Here is a 17,767-nt window from a genome sequence, read left to right as displayed (position 1 = left end):
TTTCAGAAAAACATATACTCCCTCCTTATTTGAGGCCCTGAAAATGAAGCTTCAGCTTTTGCAATGAAAGTACTTCCCTGCTGCTATTTTGGGGAGACTTCAGCCGCCTTTCAACTGTAATTCCTTTTGTAATTTTATTGCAATTCCTACTGTACTCTCCTAGGGGCCCAACTCTGCGAGGTGTGGCTGCTTTATTGCCCATGCTGGGCTCAGGGGAGGAATGCAGAAACCAGTGAAGGGGGTAACCCAGTCCATGACAAGCCATGCAATATTCTCAAAAGGAGCCTGGAGAAGAACAGGTGCCACACTATTTCAGAACAATGTGGCCGCTGACATGATTTATCCTCTTTTAACTCTAACACAACTATGTGAGCAATTTCTGAGGAAGAAGGACACATAATATGTTTCACTAAAACTTAAGACATTTAGGTAGCATCTACTGGCAACCATTTTCAAACTATCACTTTTTACAAGATACCCATTAGCAAAAGAACCTTTTACTCTAGGGAAAAGTCAGGGGAGACTTCTTTGGGTGTCTGAGTTAGAACAGATTTATGATAGAATAAAAAGCCTGTAAAATGGTGCTGGTTTTGCATCATGGAAGTGATGTTTTGGGAAAGGCTTCTGGCAGTTTCCTCCGTGTCTGAGCACAAAGCTGTTGAGGATTAAAAGCTCACTTTAAAGAAGAGTTGGCTTCTTCTTCCCAATTTCAGTCTAACCTAGTCCTAGATACTCAATTTGCTTTGGTCTGAAGAAAGCACAAAGGATCAAGCAGGCAGATAAGGCCTGGTGGTATTTCTAGTATATATCCTGCACCAGAATGGCTCATAAAGAAAGTCAAATCTGAAACTGTATTTATTATTTACCAGAAGTAACCAATCACAATGTGTGTTTGAAGAAACATACATGTGCAATTTCACATTTTGAATGATGTACAATAGACATGACATTGCAGGTGATATCACCTTATCAAAACACACAGAAAAGCACTTTGCAGGTCAAAGCCAGACCACCACCTAGGAATGACAAACAGCATCACACTGTAAGAGGACTTCATGTTTCAGAGATTTTGTGGTTTTTGCATGATCTTCAGGACAGAAAAGAGCGCAGAGCATTTCTTCAGTTGTACAAAGAGTTGGTGCACGAAGCAGCTGGGATTCCCCTCAGGAGAGAGAAACTGGCACTGATGAGAAAGGGTCCAGGCCTCCTATACTTGTTTGAAAGGTATCCTATGGAGAGAAAACTCTAATGGACTAGGTTACCACAAGTTACCAAATGTCTCTGAAAGGTCCAGCAGTCAAAGATGAAATTTAACATTGCTGTGGCTATTTCTGGCTGAATGCATTCTACACACAGCTTCCTCACTTCTCACAATCACTTCTCTTGGCCCCACAGCATCCTTGGCAGAACAAAACACAGACAGGAGGCTGACTTTCAAAGCCAAGGAAGAAATATCAGACTTGCCAGGGCTCCTCATCTTCCTCAGAATTACCACCAGCAGACAATACCAGCCACAGCATTATTGTACTCAGGAAGAAAAACAGGCTCTGGGTTAAGCAACAACAAACATCTTCTCCCACTGCAAACAAAGGAATATGCTCCCTGTTTCACCTTGCTCCAGAAGTGACTGCTGGAGGTCAGAGACACCAGCTTTGTGAAACTCCCAATAAACAAAACAGTTTTCACAGACATTCAGATAGCAGCACAAAGGCACAGAGCCACTTTTGCTGCTCCTACACCTTCACCCATCACTACAATGAAGGGCAAATACAAGTTACCACAGTCAGCCACTGAGGCAGAAGCAAAGACATCACAGCAAAGAGCAACCTTAGGCACAGGATGCAGGAAGGATTAATCTTCAGAGGAAGTGAGTACCTTCTTATTTTTAACCCAAATTATTACAATAGACAATATCTTTATGTAAAAACCAATGATTAAGCAAAGTACAATAAACTTTAAGGAAGCTTTTAAAAATGTTATTTTTCTGCTACTTCTTGCTTACATAGAAGTCCCCTGAGCTACAGGCAAATATATGAGTAGCCAGTATTTAAGCAAGAATTATCAGAGCAGCTGCCTTTGATACCCTCTCAAACTTTAATGTATGCACATCCTTACAGTGTTCAATATTGACTTAAAACAAATTACTACTCCAAGTAAATGTCAAGTCATCTCTAGTAAAATACTGAAAACATACTAAACCTGAAATTCTACAATGCTGCAGTGCCTTTTGGAGTTACCAGGAAAACATATATCATAATATTGGACTAGACATTTAAAAAATGCCACTTCAAAAGTATCTAGACCAGTATATTTCTGGTCAAGGGTGGCTTCAGTGGTTTACATACCTATGTACACACACAAACTTCTTACACTTATTTTGTCTTAGAAAGAAGTGATCCATCAGTTCTGCTTGTGGGCAGATTTTTTTTTTAGAAAGCTGTTGAGTCTTCTCTTCTATGCAAGTGTTTCAGTGTTTATCTAGCGTTATTAATATTTTCTGTCTTATCTTCAACCTCCATTTGTCTAATTTCCATTCCTAGGAGTTGAATCTTCTCAAGTTTTGGACTCCTAATGCTTTACAGTATGGGAAAGTATTCCTCCATCCCAACACAAGACTTCTCAAATAATCAAAATAAACTCCAATCTTTCTCCTGGCAGACAATGTTTATTAAGACTGCTTTAATCTCCAATGTCCATGCCTCTACTCTTGGTCACTTTTCCAGATCTCTTCTGAACTGCTTGTCCAATTCTGCCAAGCTTGTGGTATGGATACACAAATGACTGAAGTCAGTATTTGTAGGAGATACAGATATAACCTTGTGACTGGAATGTGCCAAACTTTAACAATAAAATTCACAAACATAAAATTCAAGACTTTTTTTCATTACCATAATTCAAAAAAAATTAAATTTAACCGTTGATAGTCCCATGGTTGTTGCTCAACATAACACATCAACCTTTTCTATTACAACATGGCACCAATTTGAAGTAGAGCAAATTAAAAGTACTGCCTGTTATTTTCCCTCTCAGAAATAAACATCACTCCACAGTCCAACAGTCCTTTTTCCTAAAAAAACCCTCACTTCACAACACTCAGAAAATTTAGAACATCTGCTAAAGAAAGCATTCCTTATTTTTTCAGACTAAAAAATATGGCAAATGAAACTGAGCTCTTCCAGCAAATTCAGCAAAGGAGTGTGCCATTATCATCATTCAGGAAAGACCAGGGATATTTCTACATTTTGCTGTTTCACTAGGTAACTGTTGTTTGTTCATCCTCAGACATCTGCCAAAGAAGTTTAGGATTTCCATTTTTACTTCAAGATTCTTCACTAAATTTGAACTGCTTGCATCCCACCACAATGCCATTATTTTATTTGTTCACACATTAATCAAAAATACTTGATTGTTTAAATATTTCTTTCATTAAGGATAAGAGGCATGGCACAAACAACTCTAAATTTTGCTCATTATCCTTGCAATTATAACAATGAAAAACATGAGTTAATATAACTAAGGATATCCCCTCAAAAGAAAAAAAGGTGAAGTTTTATTATTTGCTATTACCAGAAAGATATTTTCTGTACAATTCCAGAACTGTTCTGTAATGTGATATGAAAAGTCCAAAGAGCAGTTTAGTCCATTTTCTCACTAAATGGCAGTAATAGATGCAACACCCCTGCAGCCATCCTGCTAATACCATGTTACTCTTCCTGGAGGATCCACACAGATGGAATAGTCCAGGGCTGCTTTCTCTGAGAAGGCTGTTGCTAGGGTCTCTCTATTTTGCCAGGCTGTTTATGGACACATGGACATCCACACAGTAGGAAAAAGAGTGTCAGAACACTCAGTTTGGGTCTCCACGCCAACCAAAAGTCTCTGAACTTTTGCCGGTCTAGGCAAACTTTCAGCCACCAGCCTACCAGTGAAAAAACAGGCCCCATTATTTACACTTCTGTATTTGTCACAGAGTTCATTAAGAAACATTTTCCTGGCTTCTGAGCAGCTCTTACCAGACCAGACTTACAAGATTGTTTTTTGATATTTTAATCTTAACTATAGATCAAGCCAAGATTTGAATGAAGAAATTGCAGATGTCACAGTTTGGAGATCTGGACTCTGGATCCAGAGAGATACAGGGCCAAACAAGTCCTAACATGCATTTCTACTTACATACACAGACTACACTTGAAGAATCCCTCTGTCCCTCCACTGCCACCATTCTGCAAACCCAGCCATACACATAAAAGCAAAAAACCCCGCAAGCATCCTCAATAATAGCATGTGTATGGTTCAGTCTTTGGAAAGTAAATAGCCCCTTCAAAAGTCAGAGGAAACACTTCCTCTTCCAAAATATAATGATACTTCATGAGAGTGCTTTCTCTAGTTATCCAACCACTTAAACAATAGTCTTAAAAAGAGATCACTGAAATATCGTATACTTTTCAACATTAACTTCTGTTATAAAATAATGTGGCAATTATCCACACCTTGGAACTTGATGCTGCTCTAAACCCTGAAGGTTATGTGTCCAATAGACTGTGCCTACCAAACTGCCGGGAACCAGCAAATGACTCTGCTCTCCAAAAAGGGACCGCAAGAAGCACTCTAGCACACCTCCCTCCATCCCCTGAAAGCCATGCACAGAGTGTCCTGGTAGATTCCACATGGCTTTTAGGCAGAAACCTCCTCTTCTGTGGCAAGAGGATCCAGCTAAAGCCACAGTCTTCCCAGCGTCTGTCTCAAGCTGTATTGCTTTAAGTATTTCTACTCCCATATTTGCTGTTTAATCACAGAATATGATGGTGTCCCCAATATGTTTTAAACTGTTTTGAAGTTACACTTCATCCTAGTGATACATAATATGCTAGCAATTAGAAGCCCTAGCTAAGATTACCAGGGGAAAAAACAAAAAAAAAATATTTATTTACACAGGTCTAAAACAAGCAATTCCCCAATGTGCTCCACCAAGTGGAGTTAAATAAAACCAGTTCCCATCTTTTTATGTTTCCCCTAGTAATAGAAGGAAAGAGCAGAATTCTGCAGAGAGCAATCATGTTTTAGAAATGCCCCCAACCACCACAGTCAAGGAGGGAACCAGGAGCTGTGGTTAACAATCAGGAAAGGCTCTTCACAAGACAGGAAAAGACTGCTGCATCCAGACCCCGAGCTGGCGCTTCTGACTGCAAGGAGGTTCTCAAAATGAAAAGGGGGAAAAAAAGGAGTCGGGGGAGGAAAGAAGGCAGAATGGGATCATCATGAGTTTGGCAAAAATGAAGCTCACCCACTGGGGAAGATAGGGGAATATACATGCATAATTTTACATGGATTAAGAGTTTGTGTCAAATCTGTGATGCGCTGTGGTGAATTCTTATACTGCAGTGACTCATCTTGTCTGACAGTTGCTGGGGAATTAAAGCAGTTATTTTTAAAAAATTATATGTCCTGCTTGACGCGTTATACAAATAGCCTCTTAAAAATTAAAACGCAGTCAATGCATTTTTAAGTATAGGAGAGCTATGGTACATTTAGGATTCTGCATACCATACCACAAACAAGCTAGGAACACCTAAAGGAATCTGCTGATATCCCTTCAGAGAAACAGTGATCTTTTTGCAGTTCCCAATCCAAATCCTGCATCAAAAACTAGCCTATTATTTCTGCTTTTAGACAGCATGCAAACACCTTCACCCCAAGTAAAATTTATGCAAAGGAAAGAGGTGTGCTAAACCCAAATTCCTCCAGATACCAAAGGGTACTTGATTTGCTGGAATCAGAATGACTGCATTCCCCTTCTGATGGATTGACAAAGGCAGGTCAACCCCCTTGCAGGGAAAGGCAGCACTTGACTCACAGCCACAGGTGCACACAGGTTTGGCAAGGGGAAGCAGTGCTGGCTCCTGCTCCCTGCTCGGTGCAGCACAGCCACGCAGACATGCCCTGAAGCTGCAAAGGGCAGCTCCTTGCAGCGTGTGTTCTCCGCAGGAATACATTGCTTACTCCCTGCTTTGCCTATAAAACTGACACCCCCTCGGCAACTTTCACACATCCTTGGGAAAAGCGTTTGGACTATGTCAGTTGTGTAACACAGTAAAGATCATCTGAATGATCCATTAAGTGTAACCCTTGGGCATCAGTGCTGCTCCACGTCAGCTGGCAGTAAAGGTATATTTACAGCATGCCTTCAGGACAGCTGTTCTGGGAACATCCTGGAGATTTGCATAGTCTGTTCTACAAGGCATTACCATGTACTTCTACCGAAGGAGTGGCAGAGAATTCTTTCAACACCCATTAAAAGCCCTTAAGTCCAAGTAGCATAGTGAAGGAGGCAAATAAAAAATATTCAAAATAAGAAAAAAAAAAGAAGAAATTCTTCAAATTCCAATGCCTTAAAATACTCATGAATGAATTGAACCTGTTTTTAAAATAATCAAGTTATTCTCCCTCTCCAACTTGAGTACCATCAGAGAAACAAAGCAGCTGATGAGAGGAGCTTCATCTTACAAAGAAAGGGTTCTGTTGACAGAGGTCTTGATTTCATTATAATTTCCATGATACCCAGTATATTTTCTTAAAGCCCTAGTCTTCCATGTAACTTATATGAAAATTCCAGCTTTATGTATTTTGAGTAAATTAGTCCTCTCTCACCAGAAAAAAATAACTGAAAATATGAGCCAATTGCATCCTAACAGCTCAAAAAACAACATGAAGCACATGTGAGAGTTGAATTTCTTAGTTCATTTCTCACCTAAACTCAGACTGTCATTGCACAGGTGATACTCACTTTCTAAGCAGAGCATTATCTCTCAAGGAGTGAATTAAAAAGATGACTCTGCATCCCAAATCACAGAGGTGTGCTAGTTATTGAAATTTTCACACTTTAAATCCTCTATGCGAATGAAGTCAGCTGGCAAATGTTAGGGAGAAATAATAACAAGAGAAGCTAAGTGCACATCTCTGGTCTCAACACAGTAACTACAGGGAGACAACAAAAGACATAACTTATACCTAAAAAAATAATAAACTTGGCCAGAAAGTGACTCAATCAACCCAAGCAATATTACCAAATATAATTGAGCCAGTCAATACAGTAAAGTGGAGGACCAAATTAATTAGGTGATTGCAAGTCCAGTGCCTTTGGGAATAAGTAATCACTTATTAAAGACCTGCTGAGACTTTTTTTGAAAGTGCTCCTTGGAGAAAAGTTGAGATTTTCAAAAAAAGAAACCTGCTACGCCTCACATGTCTAAAATGGCAGAGGACTGTTAGTATAGTATGGAATATAGAGAGAATAGTTTCTGAACAGGATGGTTTTCAGACTTTCCATGTGGTGTCTGTGGTTCTTTAAGTGTTTCTGCTATGTTATCTGACACTTGGATAAAATACTGGAGGAAATATAGAGCATCTTTGCCCAATTAATTTTGGTTCACGAAATAACTGCAAGGGCAATTTAACCTTGTATACCCTGCAATTGAGGGCAAAATGAGAAAAGGGGGAGGGGGCATTTTTTAAATTCTTAAGTGATTTTAAGAACGAAGGGGTTGTAGAATGACACTTTTTTTTTTTTTAATAAGACAGCACATTTCAGGACTCCTGGTTTTATTTAATCAGTTCCTCAGTTAACAACCCCCAAGCTATTCTAAAAAACAGGATGAATCATCTATTTCCACCCAGTACAATTTTATACATCGTTAGAAAACTAAAACCTCATAAAATCCTAAGCAGCCCCAAAGTACAGCTACTGCAGAGTGACATGTTGGTTGCATCAGCCTAGAAGGGCTACTTCTGAGCAATGCAAGCTTTAGTAGCCTTAACTACCAGAGTGTCAGAGAACATGTACATAACATACCAGCATCAAGCATGTTCACTCAAACACAGCCTAACAAATGTCTCTAGAACATCTGGAATCAAGGATGATTGCACAACTTCCAACATTTAAAAAATTTAAAGTGCTGTTGAGCTGCTGTGTCCTGAGAAACATAGGGTGCAATATCCCTTTCCCAAAATGAAGTGAAAACACCAACTAGAAAGTGTGCTGCTGATGCCTGAGGCTGAGTGTAACACTACATGCCACCACATCACTGTGAACATCGCTCTCAACACTCCTCAGACTGCCAGGCTACCTCCAGCACCTGCTCCTCCTGTGGGGCAGGCAGCCTGCACACAGACACAGAGGAACCTGCTAAGCACTTCTGAGTCTGGTGATCCCCACCTGCCAAATCATACCAACGAAACTAACAAAATCCAAAATGGTTATTCTCATTTGCATCCATAGTACCTTTTAAATAGCTATGTTTAAACCAAGAAAAGCCCATTCAGACCACAGCAAAGGGGAGGTGGAAGGCATGTGGCTTGCCCACAGTAACCAACAGGTTAGGCTTGTCACAGAGACAAACTTCCCAGAACACCATTAAATGCCTTCTGACCTTCCTTCTCCCTTTCAACAAGCAAGCAGTGCACAACAAACAAGCACTGCTAAAAAAAATAAAAGAAAAAAAAAGGCACTTTGCTCTATGGTCTACAAAGCACGTGCCACGTGCCCAGCAGACACTTCCTGAGGCTCTCCTGCCACATCTCTGCTGCCAGTGAGGCAATGCTGAGTGCGCAGCTGAACAAGGAACTCGGGATTTGGCTACACGGGGTGGGGAAAGTGCCATGGCCAAAGTGAAACGTGTGATGACAACTACCAGTGAAGACTGTGATTGCAACACCTGCACGGTGCCCGCTGTGCTAGTGGCACAGTAACCAGGTCTGGGCACAGGGACACCAGCTATTTTATGTTCAGTTTCAAGATGCACTGCGTGGGTAGGACCCACGCTATCACACTTCCTAGAGCTAGGAAGGAGACAGCTTTAGCTCACAGCTGAGGAATAACCACGCAATGATCCTGCTGGTACTCCTCTACAAAGCAGCAGCTCTCTTTCAGAAACTGTTCCTAAAGCTGCACTGGCCATAGCAGTTTTTGGCACAGAGAACCACGTGGCTTGGGTAGAGGCAGCAGCTCTAAGACCCACAGCACCCAGAAATAAAAGCTCACACTCAAACAATACAACAAATACAAAGTTTCAGAAATGCATCACTTGAAAAAACGTCTTCCTAGGAAGTCTGACTTGAGAAAGCACTTTAAAAAGGGACATAAATTACAGCAGTCACTCTGTTCCCAATATTATCCATGAGACCCAAACACACTAAAGCATGCAGTTGCCTATTGCCTCCAAAAGCCTCCTGCTTCACAAAGGCAGCAGAGACACCCTAACACATCATGAGCAGAACACATGTTAAAACCTCAATCACATGAACTTTTATGCACTTGCATAAGTGTATCTCAGTGAATGAAGGCAGTGGACTGGCTCATTACGGCCAAGCAAAGCACAAGCATAAGGTACTGCATGTTCAGGGTGTAAAGAAACATGGAGTTGCCTTGAAAACCATTTAACTCAGGAGTAGCATGGCCAGACTATGACTTCTGCAGCACAATAAAACTGTACAAATTACTGATCCTACTCTCTGTATGGACTAATTTTGGGAACAGGCCCGGAGTTGAAACATGCCTAAAGGTAGGAGCTTTAAGTAGTAAATTATTTCATTTTATCAGGCACTGAACACTGTCATGTACTTGACTAAGAACACACCAAGAGCAGCCTGGGAGAAGACACTGAAAATGTGATATTGACTGTTCTTTACCTGCCTCCCAATTCCAACTGATCCTCATTTAGGCTGCCACAGTCAGAACATATGAGCCACCCCGTCTGCTGGGTGTAACGCCAGTGGCACATAAAGAAAGATCCTGTCAGTGGCCTAAACTCATTCCAGATCTAGGTGCAGGGAAGTTAGAGCAGTGCAGACACAGATGCCCAATTTCAAACCATGTCCCACTTCCTCAGAGCTTTCTTGGATTATGCTTACAGCAACAGAAACTGCGCCATAAAACTGTATTACAACTTTGGTACACTACATTAGCATATTTATTGAGGGTCTACGCCAGTTTGACTTCAGGTTTTTTGGAAGCATTTACTAACAGATGTTTTAATTAGTATCTCATTGGTGTGTAGACAATGATGTGACACACCAAGAAGCATTTTCTGCATAAAGCAACAACGTTACATGTATCATGATACAAACAGCTCTTCCCACCCTCACTACCACAGACGAGGGCCAATGGACTGGCAGTGCATCACAGAAAGGCAATACCGTATTTAACTCCTCTCACTTCAAGTTTTCAGGGTATCGACAGGGAGGGGGAGGCACAGAAATGAGAGCCACAAGCAATCTCAGTAGTTCATTCTCTTCACCCTCAAAGCGTTAAAATGCAATGTCAACATCAGCTCCTCCCTGCTGATGAAACTGGCTCCAGCGCATTTTACTTTCTGGCTCGGAGCCCTTACAAACCGTTACAAAAAGACAGAAGACAGACAGACAGCTCAATATATTGACCACTTCCAATAACTAATTTGGGACACGCTGGGTCATTTGTCCCTTCTATGAAGTGCTGTAGCCCCTTGGTGGTGAACAAACCCTGATAATTGGGGAGCATTATTAAAAAAAAAAAAATAGGTGCTTGCTAATAACAGATTTGCGTTTCAGGAAAGAGCCAACGCTAGCATCAGTACATATGAATACTGCCCACTCTCTTCCTCCCGGAGACACCGATTACATCTGACACACTAAAACCGTCTCCACGACTCTGGTCGCTCAGCGCCCATCAGCGAGGACACTGACAGGCACTCCTCGCTGCCCGCCTGTCGCTTCTACCCCGGCGGTGACACACATGGAAGCGGGAGCGGGAGCCGGGCTGAGGAGCGGAGGGCGGGCTGGGGCTCCTGCTCATCCTCCCTGCCACGGCAACAGCTCGGGCTGCGTGCGCGCCTTCCCAGCCCGGGGACCGGCGGAGCATCACAACCAACCACGCCAAGAAGCCACCACAAGCTTTCAATTATAAATTAAAAAAAAAAAAAAATCCCGCAATTAAAAATATATATATCGTTTCGTCTGAGTGACCTGACCGGTACTGTCCACAACGACCTTATCAGGGGGTGTTTTGTTGCAGCCGACACACACACGCTGCGTGGACTCCGTGGGAGTCTGTCGATGCGGCCACAGCGGGGGCTGGCACGCAGGTACACGGCACGTTTCCGCGAAGCCGCGTTTCCCTGGCAGGGCAGGAGCCCCTACAAGCCATCCCCACGGATTGTTCCAGCTCCCGCACCACCGCGTGCGCGGCCGAGCCCCGCCGCCAGAGCCCCCCTGCCGCCCCCGCCCGCGCCGCGGCGGAGCGCGGGGGGCTCGCAGGTAGAACAAAACCCCCGTGCCGGGGTTCCCCGCCAGCGACAGGGGCCGGCGGGGGAGCCCCCCGGGGGCCATCGGGCTGGGGCCGGCACCGCAGGGCCGCAGGGCGGAGGGTGTGCGATGGGGGAGCGGGCCGGGGGTGCCGCGCCGCTGCCGCGCCGCCCGCGCCCACCCCGCCGCGCCTTTACCTTCGGAGAGCTCCAGCTCCAGCTCGGCCAGCCGGGCCCGCACCTCCAGCGGCAGGGACACGCTCTCCAGGCTGCGGTCCGCCATGCTCGTGCGGCGGGGACGGGCTCTCCCCTCCTCTGGCTGCCCGCTCTCCCCCTTTGTCCGCGGCTGGCGGGGCGCGGGAAGGCGGCGGGGCCGCGGCGGGTGGCTGAGTCCTCCCCGCGGTCTCAGCCGGGCATGCAGGGGGAGGCGGGCGGGCGGGCGGTCCGCGCGGGGGGACGGGGCGCGGAGGGAGGGAATGCGGAGGTTTCTCCTCTCCTCCCCTCTCCTCCTCCTCCTCCTTCGCCGCCTCCTTCAGCGGGGCCCCGCCATGGCTGCTCCCGCCGCCCGCCCGCGATCGCTCCGCATCGGCTCCTCGCCGCGCCCGGCCCACCCCCCGCCCGCCGCCGCCCGGCACCGCGGCGGCGGCTCCCCCTGGCCTCGCCCCGGCCCCGGCCCCGCTGTCCCCGCCCGGCTCGGGCTGGCGGCGGCGCTGGCGCTGCGGTGCCGCTGCCGCGACTGGGGCTGGCCGGGCACTGCCGCTGTCACATCCACGTGACCGCGCCGCCCCAGCGCCGCCCGCAGGGGGCGCCCCGCGCTGCTCGGGCCGCCCCGCCCGCCCCGCTCGTCCCGGGGCCGCCGCTGCTGGCGGGGTGTGAGGGGCGTGCGGGGTGTGAGGGGTGTGAGGGGTGTGAGGGGCATGAGGGGTGTGAGGGGTGTGAGGGGCGTGAGGGGTGTGCGGGGCGTGAGGGGTGTGCGGGGCGTGAGGGCTGTGCGGGGTGTGAGGGGCGTGCGGGGTGTGAGGGGCGTGCGGAGTGTGAGGGGTGTGTGGGGTGTGCGGGGTGTGAGGGCTGTGCGGGGTGTGAGAGGTGTGAGGGGTGTGTGGGGTGTGAGGGGCGTGAGGGCTGTGCGGGGTGTGAGGGGCGTGAGGGGTGTGAGGGGCGTGCGGGGTGTGAGGGTCGTGCGGGGTGTGAGGGCCGTGAGGGGCGTGAGGGGTATGAGGGCGTGGGGGATGTGAGGGGTATGAGGGGCATGAGGGGTGTGCGGGGTGTGCGGGACCGGGGGTGTGAGGGGTGAGAGAGGTGTGAGGTGCCGGGGGGTGTGAGGGGTGTGTGGGGCTGGGGGTGTTCGGAGCCGGGGGTGTGCGGGGTGTGAGAGGCCGGGGCTCCGGCGGGGTGTGCGGGGTGTGTGGAGTCGGGGATGTGGGGCCGGTGGTGCGGGGGGAGCGCGGGCAGAGCTGCACTGGCTTTCACTCATGCCAGTTCCCAGGAACCGAGCTGCACGGGGAAAGCGGGGAAGGAGTGATGTGGTCGAGGCAGGCGGAGATTCGACTCCGAAATTCTGTGCCCCCTTTCCCACCTGCCGGACAACTTCCAGCCTACCCCTATCTTCACTCCTATTCTCTACATACAGCCACTGGAGGACTGCACGGTGTCAGGTTAACAGTGGGACGCGATGATCTTAGGGGTCTTTCCCAACCAAAATTATTCTATTCTATTCTATTCTATTCTATTCTATTCTATTCTATTCTATTCTATTCTATTCTATTCTATTCTATTCTATTCCAAAAAAGCCATGGCAATTCTGGTGCATATTGTGCAACCATGGTTGGACATTGCCATGGAAGAGTAGCAATTTTAATATGATGATAAATAACGAAGTTGACACATGTACCAGCTGACACTGAACCAGTATCGGGGGAACTGGTACATAAGAAGGACTGAGGACTCTTAATTACACCACTCCAACAAAAGAAGGAATGTTTTGAAAACATTTAATAAAATTACCTTTCAAATCAACAAATATGTTCCACAAGGAGCATCTTCCTTCCTTCCTCTACACATATTTTCTTTCTTTTTTTTTTTGTTTGGGCTGGGATTAATAGTTTGGCTTAGATTTGGTGGGTTGTTTTAATCCCTCATGAGAAGGAAGGAGCAAAACACCATGTCACCTATGGTGTCAAAACTCCTTGGGAGTCCCAAAGGTAGGACAGGTCTTTGTGGGACACAGTGTTAGCAGAAAGGAAAAGTCAAAATCATCCCCAGGTCAGCCTTGACTTAGCTTACTGTTCTAGTCAGGGAAAGAATAGGATGTAGGAGTTCCTTGAAAAGATAAAGCTTAGGCCACAACTATACTAAACAAAGTAGTATTTTATTACGTTGTGGAAGGAAACCAAACGTAATAAAACGTATTATGTCATGTTACAGCTGTGCTGCACTGGCATTAGCACTGGAGTGATTCCTGCAGCGTGTGCAGGGCTGGTGGTTTCTCGTGTTTTCACTGGTAACCAGCCCCAGGCTGGAGAGCTGTTTACACCCAACCGTGGCCCATGCCAGCATCACTCCAGCCAGACCAGCAGCAGAACAGGTTGGGATACTTTGGTGAGTTTGCCTGCTGTAAACAAGGCTTGAGCACACACAGTGTCCCTTAATTTTATGGCGCTGCTGTTTGTTTTATTGTCTTATATGTTGTTTTCTGGCAACATGTTGTGGGCTTCTCTTCGATGCAGTGAGGAGGAAACCCACCTGGTCAGCCTGCTTTGAGAAGGGCCATTGCTTTCAGCAGCATGGTGACACACATTATTTAGGGCCGTACAAATGCCTCTCCTCCAGCACTGTGCTGCCCAGGAGTAAGAATTTTTACCTTTTGTTGGGCGCTGCATGTTTCAAATACAGACATTCAAAAAAATATCCAGGTCTTTCTTGTTCATTACATCCAGATCTAAAGAAAACCAATTAAATCCAAATATGCTCCAGGGTTCCTACCTGAGAATCTGAGTTTTGTTTGTTTATTGTGTTAAGTGGTATGAAATAGGCTGAAAGTATCAGCCTTCTGCAGAAGTGGCTTTTTCAAGTGTGATGGAGGCAGCCAAGAGGGAGGCAAGGGAAGGCTTTGTGGTGGTCCAGCTGCCTTCACCCGTGTGTATCTCTGAGTTGCAGCTTTACTTCCCCAATGCTGATACAATATGATTATTCAACTTGTTCCCTGATAATTACAGGGTCTGTACTGCTGGTGTTTACACCACTTCCCAAATTTTTCCTTTCAGGGAGTTGTATAAAGGGACCTAAAGAGAAGTGGTTGAATACTCACACTGTGCATGAATTTCCTTGGCTCTTCCATGACAAGCCCAGGGCGCTTTGAAAGGAAGGGTGATCACTTGGGGTTGAATGTCATCCAGCAGAAGTGGAAATGGCTGAATTCAGCAAACAGGATGATGTCCTTGGTCTTGGCTCCTGTGGGAGAGCCTCTCGGGTCTACAGAGCCCCCCTGGGCAGGCAGGACCATCCCATCACCTGGCGTGAGGCGCAGACATGGGTGAGTGCTGTGGGAGCCTTCATGTGGGGCTCTGACAGCCAAGCCCTGGCATGGGGACATGCATGGGGCCATGGCAGCCTCCTCTGGAAAGCCCATTGGTTGCCCTTGGGCTGATCTCTAGAGGAGACATTTCTTATTTATGCAAAGTGTCAGAGCCAAGACTCCAGGAAGGAAATCTCAAGCATATAAATTTGCACAATAGTTTTGATGAAACACTGAAATTGCAATGAAAAAGAAGCAAGTCAGGACTTTTGACTAGCTGGTCTTTATTCATAGATCCTTTTAGGTTTATAGGTGAGAGGCTGTGACTTGGGAAAGTTCCAGACTCCAAGAGCAGGATACTATTTGCATTTTGGATGTAGTGATTAATTAGCACAGTCAGAAAGAAGTGTATTTTTACTTAACAGTACATGTGTAGCGGTCAAATCCTACTGGTGGCTGTGGATCACCTTGTTGTATTGGTACCTGAGTGAAACCTCTGAAGGACCACATAGAACTGACCTTGCTTAGTTAAAATCTTTTTCCCAGCTCTCTCACAGCAAAAGATGTACCCACATTTGCAGAGATTTAGCCCAAAGCCAGGTCTATTCTAGAAAACAATTGCTACATCCCAACTTTAGGAAAGGGACAAGGCACTAAAAATATTTAGGGAAAGGAAAAAGCTCTTGTGTAGAGATGCTGTTAACTTAAAGCACCTAAAATGATGTGTGTGTCTCCTGCACACCTTAGCAGAAGCAAGAGGACTGTGTCTGTAAATGAACAGGTCAGCTTCTCTTCTCTCTGAGAGAGGGGGGGGAGTGGGGATTTGGCCAATGTAGCAAAAAAAAGTCAAAAGCAGGAGGTATTCAAAAAAAACCAACTAAAATAATCAACTGCCTGGAGGGACTGGGTTATAAGGAGAGATTACAGAAATGCTTACTCAGTTTGTGAAACAACAGCAAGAGATGGCCCAAACAGCTGCCCATGATGATTTGAAAGTCAGAAGCACTGGGGAAGTTGAAGCTGGGAGCAAAGCAGAGTAAAGAGGATATAACTGAGTAATGTAATGGAAATAGGAACAGCAGCCGAAACACGTATCAGGGAAAGCTTCCAGGGGATGAGCAGCATTAGACTTCAGAGGAGGCTCTCAAAGGAAATGGTGGAATCCCCATAATTTGAAACATTAAAACCAGAGTAGACAAAGCAATCATGAATATGCTGTAGGAAATAATCCTATTGTGGGATGGGATGATCATGCTTGTCTGGCATTGCTTATGCAAAGATGTACTACTTTCCTTTTTTTTGCTGTTGAAGTCAATTTATTTGTTCCCCTTCACCTCTCCACTTCCATTCCATCTATTTGCATCTGTCTGCTCATGTCTCACAAACAGATCATGAAATGTATTATTCTTTTGCTGTATCTACCACATATGTGTCTGGATGGCTCCCTGGTGTCAACTGTAAATAGCAAAAGAATTCGTTAGTTAGATAAATTAATCAAGTTTCTCATGAATGGCATGCAAAGGGTTCTATAATTATTTCCAGGTTGGGTTCTAATTTCTTTTCATGCTTAAAATTTAAATCCAATCACATCTTCAAATTTTTGTCTTGGGGAAGTGGAAGGGGAGAGAAAAGAGATGAAGAAGGAAAGGGAAAGGGAAAGGGAAAGGGAAAGGGAAAGAGAAAGGGAAAGGGAAAGGGAAAGGGAAAGGGAAAGGGAAAGGGAAAGGGAAAGGGAAAGGGAAAGGGAAAGGGAAAGGGAAAGGGAAAGGGAAAGGGAAAGGGAAAGGGAAAGGGAAAGGGAAAGGGAAAGGGAAAGGGAAAGGGAGGCAAAGAGAAAAGGAAGAAGAAGGGGAAGGGAAGCCATAAGAAAGCCACTCAGCCTTTCTCACACATGATTTTCAGTCTCTGTTGTGCCACCTAAGCAAGCACATATTCCATTTTTCCAAGCTGTTTAGACACCTGAGATATGTTTAATTACTGTGGGCACATGGCAAATGTCAATTGCTGCATATCTGGGCATTTGATTCTCCGTCTTAATACTTTGAAATTATTTAGATGTCCCTCTCTTAACTCACTGTGGTTTATGAAAGTGAATCCCAGGAAAGCCAAATGAATATCATGGATAGAGTGATCTACCTTAGTGTACAGGAAAGTGTGCAGCAAATCCTGGACAGCTGAGCGGAAACTTCATAACCTTCAGTCATTTTATTTCTTTCCACCACTGCAGATGAGCTCTGGTGGTGGGGGAACAGCAAAGTTCCTTTCTCCTCCTGTCCCTGTGCCAGAGCTTACTGGACTCCTAGCACAGCTGGCAGCAGGGAACATGAATTCATGCCTGAGCTCTTTCTGCACATAGTTTGGCATATTAGCTCACATGCTGATGAAACTGGATTTGAGCTAAGATGCATAAAAGGGAATTTTCGTGGCTAAATGTGAGGTACTGTACTGCACAGAAAAATGAAGGAAAAGGAAACCTTGGGAGATATATTTTCCTTTAATATATTAGATAGCTCTCTCTCTGTGTTGTATTTCCATTGTTCTTAAAGGAACTATTTGATTATCATACATTGATTGTATTTTTTACAATGGTATTTTGTGCATTTTAATGATTTTCATACATCATTCTTTTTATTAAAAGCAAAAATCTAATAAAAAGCTTTCCTTGGCACAGTTTAAATTAACTTTGGTTTTAAAGTTAGTCCCACATAAGATGTGTTTATTAGGCTCCTGCAGTCTGGCAAAACCTGTTTACACAAAATAAAGATCCTCCCCACTGCTCTGTTTGAGGTTGGAATTGATAACACATTTCACAAGTTCAGAGAATTGGAGGGTACTGGAATCTGGAGATAGGAAATGTCCTGATATTCTGTAAGAATATTCTGTAATACAGTAAAAGATCCAAACACACACATGCACAGCTGGTCTCTCACCCTCTCATCAAGGTTTGAAGCATCAGTGATACTTACAGTTTTTGGAA

The 17,767-nt window shown here is 45.2% G+C and overlaps 1 protein-coding gene across 6 annotated transcripts in view; it reads right to left on the bottom strand.

Moving 5' to 3' along the window:
• The window catches only part of DIP2C (disco interacting protein 2 homolog C), a 309,487-nt gene extending 297,619 nt beyond the window's left edge, over window positions 1–11,868 (bottom strand). For all 6 annotated transcript variants that reach the window (XM_084220016.1, XM_084220018.1, XM_084220017.1 and 3 more), the window contains exon 1: window positions 11,475–11,868. In XM_084220016.1, the coding sequence (XP_084076142.1) occupies window positions 11,475–11,559 (85 nt within the window). In that variant the 5' untranslated portion in view covers window positions 11,560–11,868. The remainder of the gene's footprint in view (window positions 1–11,474) is intronic.
• Between the last annotated feature and the right edge of the window lie 5,899 nt (window positions 11,869–17,767).

Source organism: Fringilla coelebs (assembly GCF_963513975.1).
Source record: "Fringilla coelebs genome assembly, chromosome: 1".
Classification (NCBI taxonomy): domain Eukaryota; kingdom Metazoa; phylum Chordata; class Aves; order Passeriformes; family Fringillidae; genus Fringilla; species Fringilla coelebs.
The sequence above is the reverse complement of the archived record's forward strand: the minus strand, read 5'-3'. Positions and strand labels throughout refer to the sequence as shown.